Source organism: Ambystoma mexicanum, chromosome 4q (genome assembly GCF_040938575.1).
Source record: "Ambystoma mexicanum isolate Mex_15411 chromosome 4q, UKY_AmexF1_1, whole genome shotgun sequence".
NCBI classification, from domain to species: domain Eukaryota; kingdom Metazoa; phylum Chordata; class Amphibia; order Caudata; family Ambystomatidae; genus Ambystoma; species Ambystoma mexicanum.
Genome location: NC_090928.1, coordinates 611960103 through 611978609, shown reverse-complemented (window position 1 = coordinate 611978609; position 18507 = coordinate 611960103). Strand labels below are relative to the sequence as shown.

General features: G+C 51.3%; 1 protein-coding gene across 3 annotated transcripts in view; it reads left to right on the top strand.

Annotated features, from left to right (window-relative positions):
* The first annotated feature begins 832 nt into the window (after positions 1-832).
* MEIS1 (Meis homeobox 1) overlaps positions 833-18507 on the top strand; it is a 181724-nt gene continuing 164049 nt past the window's right edge. The window contains exons 1-6 of one of the 3 annotated variants that reach the window (XM_069608156.1): positions 833-851; positions 10490-10716; positions 12271-12412; positions 12779-12829; positions 13336-13386; positions 14634-14780. In XM_069608156.1, coding sequence (XP_069464257.1) covers positions 10517-10716; positions 12271-12412; positions 12779-12829; positions 13336-13386; positions 14634-14780 — 591 coding nt within the window. In that variant the 5' untranslated portion in view covers positions 833-851; positions 10490-10516. Of the gene's footprint in view, positions 852-7670; positions 8431-10489; positions 10717-12270; positions 12413-12778; positions 12830-13335; positions 13387-14633; positions 14781-18507 lie in introns of those variants that run through there. The other 2 variants (XM_069608157.1, XM_069608155.1) reach the window with 2 other exon arrangements.

Here is an 18507-nt window from a genome sequence, read left to right as displayed (position 1 = left end):
GGGTGGCACAAGCCCCTGAGGCCGAGCGCGAAATAGTAGATCTCCGGAATGCACACTCCCTGGGGCCTGAGCACAACTGGTTACCTGAGCACTTTCTCAAACATGACAACAAACATTTAACGAAAACCCAAATAAATGGTTCACGGGTCGGGCTCGGGGTATAAAATGGCAAGGTGTTGTTTTTCTTTAACGGCACAGATTTTTTTTAATGCTCAGACTGAAAAGCTCCTACTTTCATAAAGCCCACCAGGCACGCGCATTTCACAGGTCGGTGTCATTTTTCAGACAGCGTTCCCATAGTCCGCCAAAGGCTAGAGATTAAGGCCATCTCTATGTTTCTTTTTGCGGTGGGGTATACATTACACCGAGCACAACGGCCCGTGCGCCCACCCGCTAGAGCCACTGGGCAGTACGGCGACCACCGCATGTATTCAGTTGTATGGTTTGGGACCTTTGCAGAAGGAACATAGCAAACAGCCATTCCTGCTGAATTAAAACTGCCCCCCTCCCAACTCAAAAAACGGCGTGTTTCAGATGTTACTGAAAGTTGAAACACTTTGCAAACTCCACGCACTTTAACAGATGCATTAAAAACGCAAGAGTTGCTGCGGAATAAAATGTTACAGCGCATGCCCACAGAAAGTAGTTCCTAAAATACCTGGGAGGTGACGTTCTATGAACTACACCAATTCCGTTTTGCACTTTCAATGTCAACGTGTCCGAGATCGCACACAGCACGCGTGTCAGTAAACGAGACACCGAGGCCATTACGTTTTCCTGTGAAGAGAAATAGCAAATGGCTCTGTGCAACCACAAGAAGAGGCTATTTTTTATATTGCTATAAGCACGCGGTATGTATTTTATTTTATTTATGTATTGCATATTTGTAAGGCGCCTATACAACAAACTGCGTTTCAAGGCGCCACAAGACAAAAGGGTTGTGGGGGGACAAGGGAGAAATATACCAAATAACATGTACTACTAGGCCTTGTGACGTGTGTACGACAAGTGCAGTAACAAGAAGTGCAGGGTATGGGGGGCGGTCAGTGCGAAATGCGAGGTGCAAGAGTGGGAAGGGAAATGAAGGGTAAAAAGAGCAAGAGCAAGGGGGGCAGCCATAAGGGCTGGACAAGTGCTGAGGGGAGGCCAGGAAGGCAAGTACAAGGAATTGCATGGGGTTCAGGGGGAGAGGGTCCAAATGCTAGGCACGAGGAGTGGGGGTGGACTGAGCAGGGGGGGCTGTTGCCCTGTAGAACTAAGAGGGATCGAGGCAACCAGTCACTGAGGCGGGGGGGTGGGGGGGGGGGTGTTAGCAGGGAAGGGTAAAGGGAAGGAGGACGAGAAAAGGAGGGTCTTCAGCTTCCAGAACTTAAAAGGAGATTCGGCGCAAGCCTAAGAGGGGCAGGTAGACTGTTACAGAGAGGCGCCTGCGGTGGAAAGAGATCTACCCCCCGCCCCCACACACACACACTCTCTGCTTAGAAAAGTGTCTGATGGGCAGAGAGTTAGAGTTAGACAACCAAAGGGCTCTATCTGGGGGGCATCTAGGAAGAGAAAGTACTCCCACATGAGCGTATAAAGCCTGCCACCATAACGTCAATGAAGGAAAGACGCCATACTCACCACATATGCCAATGGCCTGTCCCGTGCCCGTGCGTCCCCAATCCACACACATATTAAGAGTGTCTGAAACAGGGAGTCCAGCATTCAAACGTCGGCACTGACGTGAGCTGCTCTGTCCCAGCAGCGCTCGTGTTATGGGAATGCCTGTTTATATTTGCAAGCATAGGCCCTAATTATATGTAAATTCACACCGGCCTGTATTGAACGCCAGTCGCTCCTGAGTTTGGGATCCAGTGAGTCACTCAGTATGTGACCGAAGTGACGGGCATTAACTCTAAACTACTGCAGAAACGTGCATAGGAGGGTAGAAAAAGATCGTCAGCTTAGTCTGCGCTTCTTTTGTGCTGCCTTGAGATTTCCATCAACGTACATCACATATTACCTTTGCTGTGTGCTTTCAGTAACACTGTCCGCGAGGCACTGACTGTCGACGTGCAGGAGCTTTGATTACGTAGTTGTATGAAAGGATCGGGAAGATGGGAGACTTTTGAGTTGGAAAATAACTATCACCTTCTGCTTCGCTCCAAACCCGTTGTTACAAACTATTGCCAATTCTAAATCCTGGATGGCCCAACACTTTAAAAACCCGAGCACACGAACCCTCCCTTTCATTTTACATGACAAAAGTTATCGTCTTTTCAGCGAGTGTACTTCTCAAAATGTCCAGTGGACGGCGCACACGCTCAAGTATTAAACAAGCGAATCTCTTTTTTTTCTTCAAACGGTATTTATTGTGTTCACGGGGAGCTACCAAGAACTTCCTTGGTTTCATTTTTAATTCAGCTTAAGGCCGCCGCCTTAATAATCAATGGCACGCAGGATTCACGTCTATACACACCTGCCACAAAACCTGCAAACATGGGTCTGATTTAGTAAGAATTCTGCAATGCACTGTCATTTTTAACATTGCATGTGTATTTCGGCTGGGAGGGGGTGGGGGGCGGTTCGTCTTCAAATCTTAAATCGCCGACACGTTTGCTTCAAGTACTTCAGGAAAGAAATCCCATGAGACTTTATTTTAACGACGTTTGGTTATAAAATGCTAATAAAATGGGCAATTCTATGAACACAATGAAACTTTCCTGTAACACAATTGAGTTAAAAAAAAAGGGAGCACACACCTAGGATGAAAGAAAAGGGGTACCAGACCTCCACATAAAGCAGCGAGGTCGGCCCATCCCGAGGAAATTGCAAGTGCCGTGCACTTCCATTTCGTCTCGGGCGCTCTCGTGCGTTGACACTTTCTAATCACACCCTGGCCCTTGATTCCTATGCACTTTACATGTATGTATATACGTACATGTTTCGGTTGCTGGAACGTTTATTCCTTTCTCGCTTTATTATTGTTTATGGACCTGCCCGTGCGTGGGGGGTGCAACCAGGGTCACAGTTTGGGAAACTGCTCTCCGCACAAAATATTGTCCGCAATCAAGGCCCTCAAAATCATGCAGGAGAAAGGCACCAGAGAGGGAGGGCTACGGCGGCAGAACAAGCGCAGGGCACAGGCCCCGCCACCCCGCGTGTATCGCAAGGGGCTGAGGGAGAACAGTTACAAAGTACGGGCAGTAACTACATGACTTTGTGAACTAGGGGAGTTATTCTTCTGAATTGGAGGACTTTGCGACAATATATAGGCTGTGGCCAAACATCCACCTAGAAAGAACAGAAGACACCGCGGGGTGTCCCCTTTGAAGCCACTACTCTCTGTGGGCCCCGTCCTGCCTGGGAGAAGGTGCGGAGAGACTGTGGGGGCCTTTCTTTGCGTGCGCCCGCGTATTTCCCCCCTCCCCCCCCGTGGCCGCGACTCCCCTGCCTGTCGCTGCTGGCCGCCCGCGCTGACCTCTGCGTGACTCCTGCGCCGGACCAGGCGCCCTTTGTTTCCCGCAGTAGAGAGCAGTAAACACAGCCTCTGGACCCCACCGAGGCCTGCGTGCAGCCCCCCCCTCCCCTAATCTCCACACTTCATTTTGTTTTAATTGGCAGCTTCTCCTGCCTCCCCCCTGACACCGAGCCCCCAGTAGCCCCACTCCCTGCCTCGGAAAGCCATTCATTAGCTCTTCCCCCTTTTCCCCTATCGCCTCGCCGTCTTATCGGTGACATTCCTGCAGTACCTCTCCCATTTATCATCGTCTTGGCTCTTGTGTTGCTCTGCCCCCCATCCCCTCCACAATATCCCACCCCACGGTCCGGCACCCTACCCACGGTGGCCTTCCCTGCATCGCTGGACAGAGTGTGACACCCTTCAAAGGTCGCCAAAAGGCAGAACCCCGGCTCGCACCCTCAAGGCAAAAAGAGATGCGAGCATTTAAAAACGCGTGCATTGGTTACACAATGCACCTCTGCAAACGCGTGGCCTGGTTTCCTGGGGACCTGTCGCAAGGCGCCTTTGTGTTTTGTGTTCTCGGGTGCGTGAATTGTACACCCATTTGACCCCTTTGTTCTCCTTTTGATCGTGGTTAGCGCCACCCCCGTGATACACTGTTCAGCATAAGCACGTCACCACTTCGGGAAGAAATTGACAACATTTTCCATTGGAGAAACAAATCCACACCACTACACATTGCCCCGCATTCGGGGGGGGGGCGCAGCTATGGGAGGCGCTAGATCTCTCCCGCGTTTGCAATCTAAAGGCACTTCTTTGCAAAAGCACCTCTTCGGGTGGATTTCAAAGAAAGGGGAACAGGAGCTTTACAATTCTAATTTTGGAGACAATTGTTTGGGTCCTTTCTTAAAAGTACGGCCAAAGCCGGGAGGAGCCAAAAGCGACTTGTAGCGCTGCTGCCAGAGGTAGCCAACTGTGGGCGCTAAAGGAGAGCAGGCGGGCTAGAGTCACTTTCTCCAAATTGGTGAACGATTTCCTGTTATACACGTACCTTTGTAGTGTCGATGGGGGGCGGGGGATTGTGTCAGATTAGCGTTTAGGTAGCGCAGCATCAAGTCACTTGACAGCCGTAAACTGCAGCCTCATTCTGTCTGCCGTGGGCAGACACCTCAGCCTGTAAACTTTTATTGTCTCAATTATTCTTTAATAAATTACCCGGGGGGAGAAGGGGGGGGTGGCGGCTAGTGGTGACAGCTTCGGCATAATGAATGCAACACGCTCCGACCGTCCCTGGATAGTGGCAACCCTTCGTCCCGTTGTTCCAAAAGTGAAACTTCAAACAGAAATACTTCTTTCTGCCTGTCTGTCACATTTAAAGGGACGTTCCTTTTAAAAGCAAAATATTTCAAACGGCGACGAGAAGACACGCGGCACTCGCATACCTACCCACCTGCCTCCGTGTACTTTCCTCATAAAGAAACACTGCATTAAAAGGCCGTGGGATCACATTTTCGCAACACGGGAGGAAGGGGAGATGCGCTCAGACGCATTTGATTCCCGCGGCGGCTTAGCTGCAGGCGGTGCAGCAACAACCGGTCACTTCGCGCCAACCAGGAGCGAACTAACCGCGAGATCATTTTAAAGTCTGGCCACCCACCTTTCCTCCACTCTCCCTCTCGCCGAGTGGTCTGAAGCCATTTAGCACGCGGGGAAGCTGACAAACAGCACAAGCAGAGCACACGACAGACTGTGTGTGCGCGAGGGAGAAGAAGCCATGCTCTTTTCTTATCGACAGCACCTGTCCAGCGCCTCGACCTTATTTTGTCAGAACCAGTGCTTTCAAAAATTGTTGGGAAATTATAGACCTCTTGCGTACCCCGCACGGTTTAACAGGAGACACACTCAAAGCACAGGGGTCCATTGCACTGACAACAGAGATACCGCTCCCTGTGGGGCTGCTGGTGGCGGAGCTCTGGAAAAAATCTCCCTTTTTTCAATTGCGTGTGAAGAATGCTCAAATAACTTTTTGAAACATGCCGGAAATCGGCCCCCTTGAATCGCGAAGCATCCGATCTGACAATTGGTAAAATGTCTGCCTGGGGTCGGGAATTGGAATGCAGGATTGGACTGCGAGGAGATGAAGGGTTTGGGCGTGGAGACTTTCCACACAGAGTTTGTTCGAGCAACATCGGAAGGATATGCGGGGTACACCAACTGCTTGGGGTAAAGGGACAGCTGCAATCTGAGAGCAACTGGATTCAGTAGAGTTTACCTGCCCCAACAGGTGTGGGTGGGACTCTAACCCGGGGTGGGCAGGAGAGAAAGGAAGCCAACGGACAAACCACACTGAAGATTTGCCAACACCGAAAAGGGGGGATGCGTAAGCGACTTCCATTCAAAATATTGTGCACGTGTTTTGTCTCAGTGGTGTCTGAGTGACAGCTGTGCCCAGAACTGAGTGTTCACACACGGGGCGACAGCTCGTGTGCTCTTGCTGTCCATGCACCACGCGACTCGCTTCAAGCAGCACAGAGACGGCTGCAGAGCGTTCCCGAAGCGGGGGGCTGCGGGAGCAGGCTCCGCACCGCAGCCCCTCGCCGCTCGGCCAGACCTCGCAGCCCCCGCTTGCCTTACCCCTACTCTGATCGAAGCGCTCGGCCCATCGATTATGTGATAATTGATTCTCTTCTCCACCAATACTGGGCCGTGAGCGGATTCGAGGACGGCCATTGGACGAGGGATCCTCGGCCTCTGCCTACCGAGAATGGGGCGAGACCATGTCCAGGCTGACGCGAGGGGTGGGCGGCCCCTTTACTCTTAGTGCCGAGGCACTTCAGCTTTGTGGAGAAGCGTTGCTCAGAGACCAGTCCTTTAACTATTATTGTTTTTTTTAAAACTATTTATAGTGCAGCAGACGCACTCAGCCCTGGCCATAAAGAACATTTGCAGCAAAATGAGAAGTGCTTTGGTGAGCACAACGTTGCACATAGTCAGCCCTGTGAGTGTTTGCGTTAAAGTTGTATAAGACTATAGACATGTAAGAGGAATTTCGGTGGAAATGTAATACACGTACTGAGGTTGAATCACCAACTTTCATGAAACGCTCGATTATTAAAGTGTGCAGCAGTGCAGGGTGTTAGAACTCGAGGGCGAGTGGGCTTTGGATTAGGCACCAGATCTCTTGGGATCACGTATGCACATGTTCCACACACAAGAAACAACACGGAGCTGCGTTGACGACAGCATACGGCCCCGATGAGGGAAGGCCGCGGATTTATTTAAAGACCCCCCTCCTCCAATAGGATAGTGCCCAGGTCTACTTGCTTACTCTTTCCATCTGAACACCGGATCGTGCAGTTTTCAACTTACAAAGGCTACAACTGCTGGAAATTGCCTTTGCACAATTACAAATGGCTGTGATCATATGAAGCTGCAGCATGTGGGTGTTGGACACTGCTTTGTGCATACTGTGCTGTTATGCATACAGTGCATTTAACAAGCTATACACGCGTTACAAGCGACACGAGTAGACACCATAGGACACACATAGGCACTTCCACGTTGCAACCGTAACCCAGTAGGATGTAACTCACAGCCGTTCATCGGACGTCCAAGCCCAAATGCTAACCTGGACCCAGCAGACATTTCTAACAGGCCAAGTAAACATTGCACCAGCTATATGGACATGCGGGCACACAATCTCTGAAGCCGTCCCGTGGAAGCAAACCCCACAGGAACTCTGGTCAGACACACACACACGTCTCCAAACACCCTCCACTAAATCTCCCCGCGGGCATTGTAGAGTGTGGATGACACCGTCCCAGTGGCAATGCAATAGATGCCGGCACTACCATGTGCGGTAGTCTCAGCCTATCCAAGATGTAACCAGGATCCGCTGACAGTGAAACGCTGCTCAGCTCCACCTTACATGCTCCATGGACATCCACTGCACTGGTTGCATTTCTAGGTGATCATCATCACAGCAGGAAATCGGTCACTTTGGCATTAAAGGGAGGGTCAAATGAGGGTCGACGGCTCCAAACTGGAATGACCATCAGGCTGGAAAGACGAGAGCGCCGTGACCAAACAAAGCGCCCGGCCGGCTCCTCTCTAGCTGCACAGCACTGCTGCTGTGTGACAGAGCAGCCCGTCGGCGGCCGCCGCCGGCTCCGCCCCCTGCCCCGCCCCCCTCTCCCAGCCGGCGAGTGGTTGCAGCCCAGGAGCCATTGTGTGCCGCGCGACCTGTTATGGCCACCACTACTTCCGGGTTCCAGCATTCTGCTCCCGAGGATCCTCCTCCGCCGCCGCCGCCGCCGCAGCCGCGCACTCGGAGCAGACGGAGGAAGGAGCGCGCGCACACAGAGCAGAGCCGCGCAGGGCACGCCGCACGCCGCGAGTCAAGAGCGAGACGGCGCAGGGCTCCTCCGAGGCGCGAGCGCTCCCCAGCCAGCCCAGCCTCGCGCGAGCCGCCCCAGCAGCAGCGAGAAGCAGCGGCGCCCGGACAGCGCTCGAGCTGCAGCCGCAGCGTTCGCCAGAGGAGAGCGCAGCCGGCAGCACCCGGAGGATCATCACTCACCCGCCGTGACAGCCGCTGATTGACAGCCATGGGACCGGCTCGCCAGCTCTGACAGGGGGGAGGGGGTGCACTTTACAATATTGTTTGAAAGAAGATTTTTGTGCGCATTTTTTTTTTTTTTAGGGGAGACAAAATTCCCCCTTTTCTCGTCTGGTTTCTCTCTCCTGCCTTGGAAACTAAAGAAGAGCTTCATGTCGGGCGCCGAGCACCACCAAAGCTGAAGATCCGGTTCCACTGCTCACTTAACTGGAGACTTTGAGGATTTTGTTTTGCTTGTACTTTGACGCCTTTATTCATTTTTTTGGGGGGAGTTTTCATCGTGTTGTGTTTTTCCTGTCACACTGGCCTCGCAGGGGACACAGTAGCAGTTTAAAAGGAAGGGCAGCCGGACAGGTCGATGGCGCAAAGGGTACGTATTTTCACAGTGGTCTAGAAACCCCAACTCTACATTATCAGAATAAATAGTGGGGAGACAGAACCTGCCAGTTCCACTACCCTGAAAAAGCCACACAACTGGTTAAAAAAGATTATGGGCCCGATTCATGGATTATTTTCACGGTTCCAAGTGACCTTGCACTGCTGAAAAGTGACTTTGCACTGCAGACACAAACCCTGATTCATGGAAGTGTATGTCTGCAGTGCAAAGTCGTGTTGTACTGCAAAAATGACTTTGCACCGACTTTGCACTGCAACAATACACTTTGCACAGTTCCCTGAATGTGTCTGCAGTGCAAAGTCACTTTTCAGCAGTGCAAAGTCACTTCGAACCGTGCAAAACATTCCATGAACCAGGCACTTAATGGCATCGCCTGAAAGAACTTTACTTACAGACCTCAAAGCCAAAACATTAATAGGACATCATGATCAATATGTGTGATCAGTGCACAAATGAAAATATTATTTCAAATAATACGACATATAGCTACTAATCGCATGGGAAGATTATCCGCCATTCAAGCCCCGGGGGACGTCAGTGTCTGCAAGCCATGCAGAGCTATTACAGCTGAACGTGTTCACTCGGATTTAAAGTTTGCTGGCAGTTTCTGCACTGCCGATTGCTGGTGCACTTGACTGTCCTCTCGTCGCCCATGATGTTCTGCCCTAATGACTCCCAGTGTTCAGTGTCAGTGCCATACCTTTTTTTTTTAATTGTCCACCGCCTCAATGTTGTGAGTATTGTCCGAGCGCAGGGGCTCAGCGTAATTGACAACGTGGGCCATCCGCCTGTCAAATCTCTTTTTGGTAGACAATTACACTCTCGACATGTGCAATAAAGCAGAGTTGCCGCACTGTGCACTGTGAAACCCATACCCCCTGAAACCGTGTGCACGTGTATGGGCTAAATGCAAATGAACGAGCTGTGTTTGTTTTTATCTGGCCGGGGGTGTTACAATCCTACATATAAAGAATGCACCGTTCCTAAAATACAGTGAACGTACAGTAAAGGCAACCTGGTTGGTGGCCAGTAAAATGTTATATGAGACAGCATAGTCATCATAGTTCTTTTGGAGGCACCCTGAAAACACCAACCTAATATTTAAAGAAGTACCGACTATATCAAAGTCCTAATTGAAGTTGTATAATATAATTATAAAGTGCCCTGACAGCAGAGTGGAACGTTTGGGGAATACTTTGCACCTATGTTCATAAAAGCCCTACAAAGTTATACAGAGAGAGATTTATTATTTATATATACACCCACATGGAAACACCGGCAGGCGTATGCATGCATTTATTTACATGCATATGCACTTATGCACAACTAGAAGACATCCTATTTTTTTTTTCGGTGAACACAAAAGACATCCTATTTATTTTTTTTTAGTGGTGAACACAAAGTTTTCAGGTGTAACTTTTTCATTCCCCGACAGTTTGCAAACCCTGGGTGTGTTTTTGTTTCTGTTGTGCACGCATGGAACCTATTTACCATACAACTCTGGCATTGTGATTTCAGTTTGAATAAGGGGGTGGCCCCTTACCTGCCTTATGTCCAAGCATACACATGCATACTCATTTATTGTATACTGGCCAGTACTTGAGAACTCCACGGTGTTGCATTTTGCTCCAGAAACAGTTTTCATTGCATTATATCGCGATTGCATGTTGGAATATAAGAACAATTGCGGCTGTAAACCAAGGACCCCTCCTCCGAGTTAGCCAGGGATTGAGCTGTTAAAAAAAACCTATTCCCGAAGCGCCACGCTCATCCCGATGGTATTTTGGCGCTAGGAAACGACCATGCATTAGGCTGCAGGATGATACTAATGAGGTGCATGTTATTTGCAAGCGAAGGTATCCTGCAGCTCAGAGAATAGATTGTCACGTATGTGTTGAGAGCAGGTTGTGTCAGTGACCCCGTGCAAAAAGTACTGTGTGTTCCCAAACTGGCCGTCCACCGCGCAGCCAGCCTCCTGTCCAGTTTCCCGCTGACCCCCGACTTTTTTCTCTCTCTCCTGTCTGCTGTGCAGTACGACGACTTGCCCCACTACGGTGGGATGGACGGAGTGGGTATCCCCAGCACCATGTACGGGGACCCCCACGCGGCCAGGTCCATGCAGCCGGTCCACCACCTGAACCACGGCCCTCCGCTGCACTCGCACCAGTACCCGCACACGGGCCACACGAACGCCATGCCGCCCGGCATGGGCTCCTCGGTCAACGACGCCCTGAAGCGGGACAAGGACTCCATCTACGGGTAGGTGCAGCCCCGAGCAAGCGTGGGCACGGCGGCTGCTTTCTGCCCACGGCGCGCCGCTCCTCGGCCCCTCGTGTGCACAGGGCAGCCCCAGAACTCGGGGGAGGTTTGGAGGATTTCTAGTGGAGTGACAGGGTGGCACAAGGGGGCAGCTTCCCGCGCCCCGCGGACTCCTTCTGCCATGTTGACATTGTTTTCTGCTTTCTGCCCCAATAAAAATAAAGAAAGACTATAGTAGTAGTTTTATTGCAATCTACCATACTCCAGAATAACACACGCCATAAGTATTTGCTCAATTTTGTTTTGAATATTTGAAAGTAATGGCGTGTATTCTGTTAAACTGACAACTCTATGATTTCAACATAAGGAGAAGAAAACTTTGTGAACACAGTAGGCCTGCAGTACAAACACGTTCTAACATGCGAAAGTCCCATTGAAAACCTTTGTGTAAATCGGGGCCAGTGCCTTTTGAATGAGTAGAAGAGCCCATGTTCTCCGAATGAGTGCAAGGGCGCAGTGCTCGTGTAGCGATGGCTCTGTGTGGTTGTCTGCCCCAATTTGCGGGGTGCATCTCGGACTTGCTGACGAGGCCAGTTTATGGTAATGTATGTTGTAGGCACCCCCGCACTTCACCAAATAAGTCCTAGGGCAGGGCCGTTTTTAAACTCCTGAAGTTGCAGTTGGCGCGCTGCTGTTGTAAACAGGCCCAGTGTGAGAAAATGTAGTTAGGAGCTGGGCGCTGAGCTAGAAATGGGATTGCTGGCTGCATTGCTCTGCAAAACACAGCCGGTCACTTGTGTTGTCGAAACATGGGTTCCCCTCGAACCTTACATTGACTCAACTTTTAAAAATACGTTCCTCGAGACCCACCTCAGACAGAAAGGTAATCCTTCATGTCAATGCACATCAAGTAAATATTTGCAATGCACCATTGTGCCACACAGTCCAATGGTCTATATTGCTCACACATGCACCCGTTTGGGAGTGGAGGGGGGCCCCAAATGGCATGCATTGTAAACATTGCTGTTCTGCATTAAAGCAGTTCGTAGAAGTAAGCTAGGCTTTTATTTCACGACCGTCTCTGTTCCTACTGTTTTCAATATGTGTTCTCGAGGAGAATGCATGTGTGGTTTTGTGTACCCTTCTCTGTCGATAATTGGGAACAAGAAAAAAATATATTGAGTGAATTGGGATGCAAATGTATGTATTTCACTGACCAATCGGAAACCTCTTTTCGAAGCCCATAGCACTCGCGGTGATGTGTTTTTTTTATATATATACCGAATAGACTAATTGTTTTGGCTGTAATGCGTGACCCTGGGGCCCCACTGGCATACCCTCGTGTACATTCACTCGGGCGACCTCTGGTGATGTCTGGCCCTCAGGATGTCCGCTTGGAGCCTCTGGGTGTCTCTCTGTGTGTGTATGGGGAGGGGGTTTGCGGGGTTTAAAGGGGCCTTCCCAGTGTGCCTGGTTATTCTTGAACATGTCAGACTGAGTTTGGCCGCCCAGCCTCTCCTCATGCCTTTTGTCTTTTCTTGTGTTTTCTTGCAGACACCCCCTCTTCCCTCTCTTAGCACTGATTTTTGAAAAATGTGAACTTGCAACGTGTACCCCCCGGGAGCCGGGGGTAGCCGGCGGGGACGTGTGTTCTTCCGAGTCCTTCAATGAAGACATCGCAGTGTTCGCTAAACAGGTCAGCAGCTCCACTCCAGGCCGCTGAACTGCTCTTTCTTATCGTGCCAGATAATAATCGCTTTAACGCCCCAGCACCGGGCAGGGCAATGCTAATGGCGTGCAGATTCCAGCGATTGCCAGTGTGTGTGGGTGTGTATGTGTGCGCGCGTGTGTGCTCTGCTCCCGAGAAACGGGCACACTATCGTGACAAATGCAACTGACAATGTGCGAGTTGTAAATGAACCCGAACTCCACGTTTGCTTCCCGCATGAATGTAGCGCCCACAGCAATACTAGACTGTCTTCGAGGCTCGCGGGGTCTCAAGCAATTAAGCTGCATCTGCCTTTACCTTCATGGTTTATTAATCCCAGTTTTATCCCTTCAGATCCGAGCAGAAAAGCCTTTATTTTCGTCGAACCCAGAGCTGGATAACTTGGTAAGAGCTGCACCCGTCATAAGTGCGAGCCTCTGCCCGGCGTGTCAATAATATACGTCTTATTTTGCGTTACCGAGCCATTTTCAGTACCCAAGGCCGCTAACGAGTTAGTTTAGTCAGCCGGGCAAGGCTTATATTTTTCCCACATATAGAGAGGGGGCCTTCCGTGTGCCCCTTCCTTCAGCCTGCACGATCAAAATCAGAGCCGTGTTGTTGTTTTTTTGAAACTGTAAATTACGAACACACATCTCCAAACAAATTGGACTTTTTAAACTCAGTCGCTGGGATGCGCTTTACAATATCGCAGCCTTCCCCTGTGGCGGTGCTCTGCCTCTTATTGGGGGCATTTGATGTGAATCTTTCCAAACACTGGTAGAACGCGACGCGCTGGTGCGACTGGGATTTACGAGGGATTGACGGGGCTTTTATGTCCCGGGCTAATGTCTGGTGTGAAGCCGAGCTGGGCTGTGTGCTGATGCTGTTTTCTGTATCCCCTCTCCCCCCAGATGATCCAGGCGATACAAGTGTTACGGTTTCATCTGCTGGAGTTAGAAAAGGTATTACCCCCCCCCTCCCCTTCTCTGTGCCTTGAAATTGCGCAGAATCCCGTGCTTTTCTACATTTGCATGCATGCCTTTTCTTTTTTTCTGCTCCCATGTAATTAGTGTCAAGACCAATCCCGGCGCCCATTCCTCCTAACAGTTTAATTACAATCCCGGCCATTAAAAGGGGGATCTCAAACGCACAGGCCCTGTGTTCCCCTCAGCTCCTAGCTGGGTTTCTATAAACAGTTTCACTGCCGACTTCCACGCTGGAGTTCGGGGATTTATCCAGTAAATGATGTCCGAGGGGTCGTTTCTGGGAGAGGGGCACGCTTCCCAATGAACGCATTTCGCGTGTTTTTTGTTCTTACTTTTTGTTTTCTTTTATTGAGATGAAACCCCATTAGAGCGGCGCTATACGTGCATGCCAGGCCTGGGGCTCGCATTGTACGGGGAAGGGTTGCCGGGACAGAAGCCACGGCTGTCATAACCTCTGATCTGCTGTAGCCTCAGCCACCATGTTGGGGGGTCTAGGGCGATGTCTTGTGCAGTTTATACAAAATAATTAAAAAAAATACTCTTTGCTGTCTGAAAGCAAAGCAATCGCAATGCATATCCCGGCTCCCATTTCTCACGACCCTCAAGCGTGTTGAGTTCATCTTTTGAAAAGTTGATGCAACGGAAGCATTTCTGGTCTTCAGATTATGTATTTAAACTGTAATATGGCGCTAAAAATGAAATATGAGCACGGTGCCCACTGCACGATTTGCTCTTCCCTGGGAAGTTGATTTCAATGGCCCCAAAGCTACTATCCACGAGGTTTGCTTTAAAAAGAAGAGGGGGCGTGGGCCATGCAAACAGGGATGGGCAAACACCTGAATATGTCGCCCACCCCCAAGGGCACGCTTTTGAATGACCCTGCCAGCCCCAGCGTTGGTCATTCTCCCCCCCCCACCACCCCCCAGCAGCCCCAGCCAGGCCTGCGAGCAGGCGCAGTCAGCATGGCCACTCAATAGGTTGGGGCCCTCGAATCATCTTGTCACTGTCAATTTCCGGGGATATCTCTATTTCACAGGGAAATCAAGTTATTTCTAATTCCCGCCGCCTCTTGGGAATAGCTGCCGGACGGCGCACCTTCTCTGGGTCTGTGTCACGTGGAAGGGGGTGGGGGCGCTTGGACGGGTCACTGCTCTTGGCAATTCCTCTAAGGCGCTGTTGTTTTGTTTTGTCTTTCTTTCTAACCATCTCTTTCTGGACGATAGGTACACGAGCTGTGCGATAATTTCTGCCACCGGTACATCAGCTGCTTGAAAGGGAAGATGCCCATCGACCTGGTGATCGACGACCGGGAAGGCGGATCCAAGTCGGACAGCGAAGACATGGGCCGGCCGGCGAACCTCACAGACCAGGTACGAGGCGCTCCCCCTATCTCCCCTCCGCCGCCAGGGCTGGGATTGCTATGCAGAACGCCCGCCAGCCCCACCCCCCCTTCCTGATTTGCATCTCATTAAGCCCCCTCTTAGATACATTTCCAGCTTGGTGTAAAACGGTGAATAATGCGCCCATTACCGCTTCATTAGGGCTCCGACCTGGGAAGATGAGCTTGTGCAGGCGCTGCCAGCGGAGCTGACCTGCTCCTTGGCGCTCTCTGCTTTGTGGGCGCACGTTGCTTTTCATCCACTGCGCCCCCTGATAGGTGGCTTTGTGCGCCCGAGACCCGGGTGCCCAGCGAGGGCCCGGCGAGGGCAGAGGAGCCCGGACAGGAGGTCTGGGGGGCGCCGCGGAGAGAGGCCGCTGGAAGGGCGGCGCGCCGGGCCCTCTCCTGCCCGTCTGCACGCTTCATTAGTCCGCCTTGTCAGTTTCCCTTGGCCGATGCTTTTAGACCTCAGTGAACATTGCTTTGTGCGCAGCCTGCCGGCTGCCAGCGCGCCCTTTTTGTATTTCATTTTGGGGTTTAAAAACAGAGCAGGGCCTGGCTTTCAGATAAAAGGAAACGAACAGCTAAACCGGTTGAGTGTGTGTGTGACCCCGAACCCACCCTGTTTATGAAAAATGGGTTGATTATTATGTTATGCTAGATGTGTAACCACGAAGAAGCGTGCACACACGTGCGTGTGCTTGTGGGAGAAGCCCACTCGAGTAAGCAGCTCTTCCCAGTGGCGAGAGCATAGGATTCCCGAATAGTTCTGGGGATTCCGGAAATTCAAGGGCAGGGAGCTGGGGGGCTGCCCCCTCTGCTTTCCAATGACTGATCAATTATCCGATGGGGGCCGACGCTCCATAAACACGCCACGGGGGCCCTGTCGGCTGGGCCCCGTCACACGCCACGTTTCCTGCCCAGAAGGGCTCCAGCGTGAGCTCGCAGCTCCGGCAAAGAAGGCGGCAGAATGCCGAGCGGCAAACACTGACTCTTTGCTCAGCCGCCCTTGCGAGCACATGCGGGGCGCGAACGTGTGCAGGGGCCGTGTTCCCTGCAGCCCCCCCCCCCACCCCCCAGCAGGCACGTAGACCCATTCACAGGCAGCGACCCTGCCCGGCTCGGCAGCCTTGAAAGCGAGGTGCAGTCAAGCACATGCCGCGAGAGACGTCCCACGGGCTGCCCGCAGCAGTGCCTCGGTGCATGCCAACCACGGGGGCCGTGGAGACACACAGACGCTGCCACAGGGATGGCGAATGCGGCCGTGAATTAGGCCAGACCGTCACAAATAAGAGTGTCTCAACGCTAGGGTTATGTGGCCCTGCTCGAGTTTAGGGGATCCGCCGCGCCTTTCTTTGGCCTTGCCGCTAAGAGGGGGGGCTTTCCGGGGACAATGTTCAGCCCCCCCCCCACACCGCCTGCCCGTGTCTCCAGCTCGGGGTGAATATAATGAAAGCGCCGGGAGAGAGCGGGTGGGCCTCGTGATCTTTAGCTTCCCATGAAGTTTGCAAAATGGGCGATTTCACCGCACCGGGGAAAGTGTCATGTGTGCAGCGCCTTCAGATGCAGGGGCAGGGGGGGGCAATCCCGAGCAGGCAAACTTAAAAACTGCTGAGCCAAACATTGCAACCCAACAAGTCAAACGAGAAAATGGGTTTGTAAAAAGCTCTGCAGCGCTCGGCGCATAAAGCTATTTGAGCAAATTACAATAATCGCTCCAGGGCACAAATGAAATCAACACTTTAATTGCCTCCAAAATGAAGATTTATTCCAGGTTTTCACAAGGAATCACGCTTTTATGGAAGGGAAGGCTGCACACACGCGGGTAAATATTGACAAGGCATAATGTTGCGGCAGGGGCAACTTGGGCGAGGAAGTCGCTGCGTTCTGCCCTTTGGAGGTTGCAGTCCGTGGCGGGGTGGCATTACGCTAGTTCCAGTGACAGCGTGGCTGTTTGGCTCGTGCTCCGCGCATGCAAATGTGTGTATTTACTTTCTCAGGAGTTGCACTGCAATCCGGCTTGGGTGCCATTTCAGGATGCCAGTTCTTAACTGCGCCGCCGCCTCATTACAATACTCACCTGTAGACAGACAACTGTGCGGAAGTGCCCTGGAAACGGGGGTTTCACCTTGAAATGCACGTTAAATAGGGCAACGCATTAGAAGTCAGACGGCCGCTTCCATCTATGTTTTGTTCACGTGTATAGTGCGTGCTTGCGTGGGCAGCTTTGTTTTAATAATAGCTTTTGTTTTACGCAATCCCAAGCGTGCCAATTTCAGGGTCCTACACTCGGGGAGTCCTTTATAGCGCCATGTAGGCGGTTCGTAGGTTGGGCAGCAGCACACGGAGAGAGATAAAGACTGAACCCACGTCTGGGAACGAGGGCAGATGGGCAGGGCATGTCCCCCCCCCCCCCCCCCCGGTCCGGCCAATGCTGCCTGGCTGGTTTGTGCCCGTGCTGTTGTCTCCTGGCTGTGCTGACAAACGCTGATCCCCTTCAGGTGTTATACGAGCTGGAGTGCCTAGTTATCCAATTAACCCCTTTGTCTCCAGAGCCCGGCTGGAGTTTAGCTGAATGAAACCCCCTGCCCCCACCCGTCCCAGGGAGACAAGGGGCCGGCCATGTTGTGCCTTTGTCAGGAAGAGGAAGGCGGCAGTTTCTTGTTTGCTTGGCTGGCTGCTCTCAGCTCTGCACATGATGTGTGTGTACCAGACAGACAAGCACTTCCTGCTGTCGTGCTGGGCTGCCAGTTCCACTTCCGGGGTCATTTCAATATAGCCCCAGCTCAGCTGGCTTTGGGGTCACGTAGACTGAGATCGCTTGCGTTGGGCAGCCGATGATGGCCTAGGAAGGTCAGAAACTTCAGTTTAACCTGTTGGAGTGTCCAGAGGCCGAGCAAGCTGGAGTTGGAGTGGTTGGGTCTGGCCTGTCTCGGGAGAGCTGTCCCTTAAAGCAACTCTCGCTTTGCAACGACAGGCCCGATTTTGAGCCTTAAAGTTGGCCGTCTTTTGTGATTTTCCTGCCCTAATCTGCATTCTTGCAAAAGCAAAGCATAGAAAAGGAATCCGAGCAAAGTGCCATTCTCGTCCGTATTTTGAATGTTGAGGAACTATGGATTGAACGAGACCCACTGACAGATACATAAGTAGACATCAGCACATGCTTTATTAGCACGTTTCCTGGTACATATTAACTAAATGCACTTTTGTGGACGGTGCCAGTGAGTACTTTTTAATTATTGATACTGCAAGATAAAATTTAATATGACTACGTGGAAACTACCATTGGAAAAAGAAAACAGCATAAAGTCAATTTGCAAAATAAAAAGGAATAAGTGAGGGAATCTCACACCCTTGATATAGCCCGAAGTTGGATGTCTCCATCTTGTCTCAGGAGGATAGCTCAGGGGCAAAGTGCTCGCATTGGAAGCAAGATGACACTGAGCAACACAGGTTCGATCCCCTGGTCCGCGCTTAGAAACCTCAGAGTATTAAGCGCGTTATAAATAACATATCATATACCCAAAAACAGGCCCATGTTGTGATTAGACAGTTGAATGAACGAGTATTGTGCCACTTAATTATATTGCTTACCTTAGAGTGTACGATCTTTAGACAGGCTCCAGTCGGTGTGCGAGACGGGGCAGCAGTCACTCTTTGCCCCAGAGTTGTTTAATGCCTTTACATTTAGCTTTGGGGATAAGCGTGGTTTCTCCTCT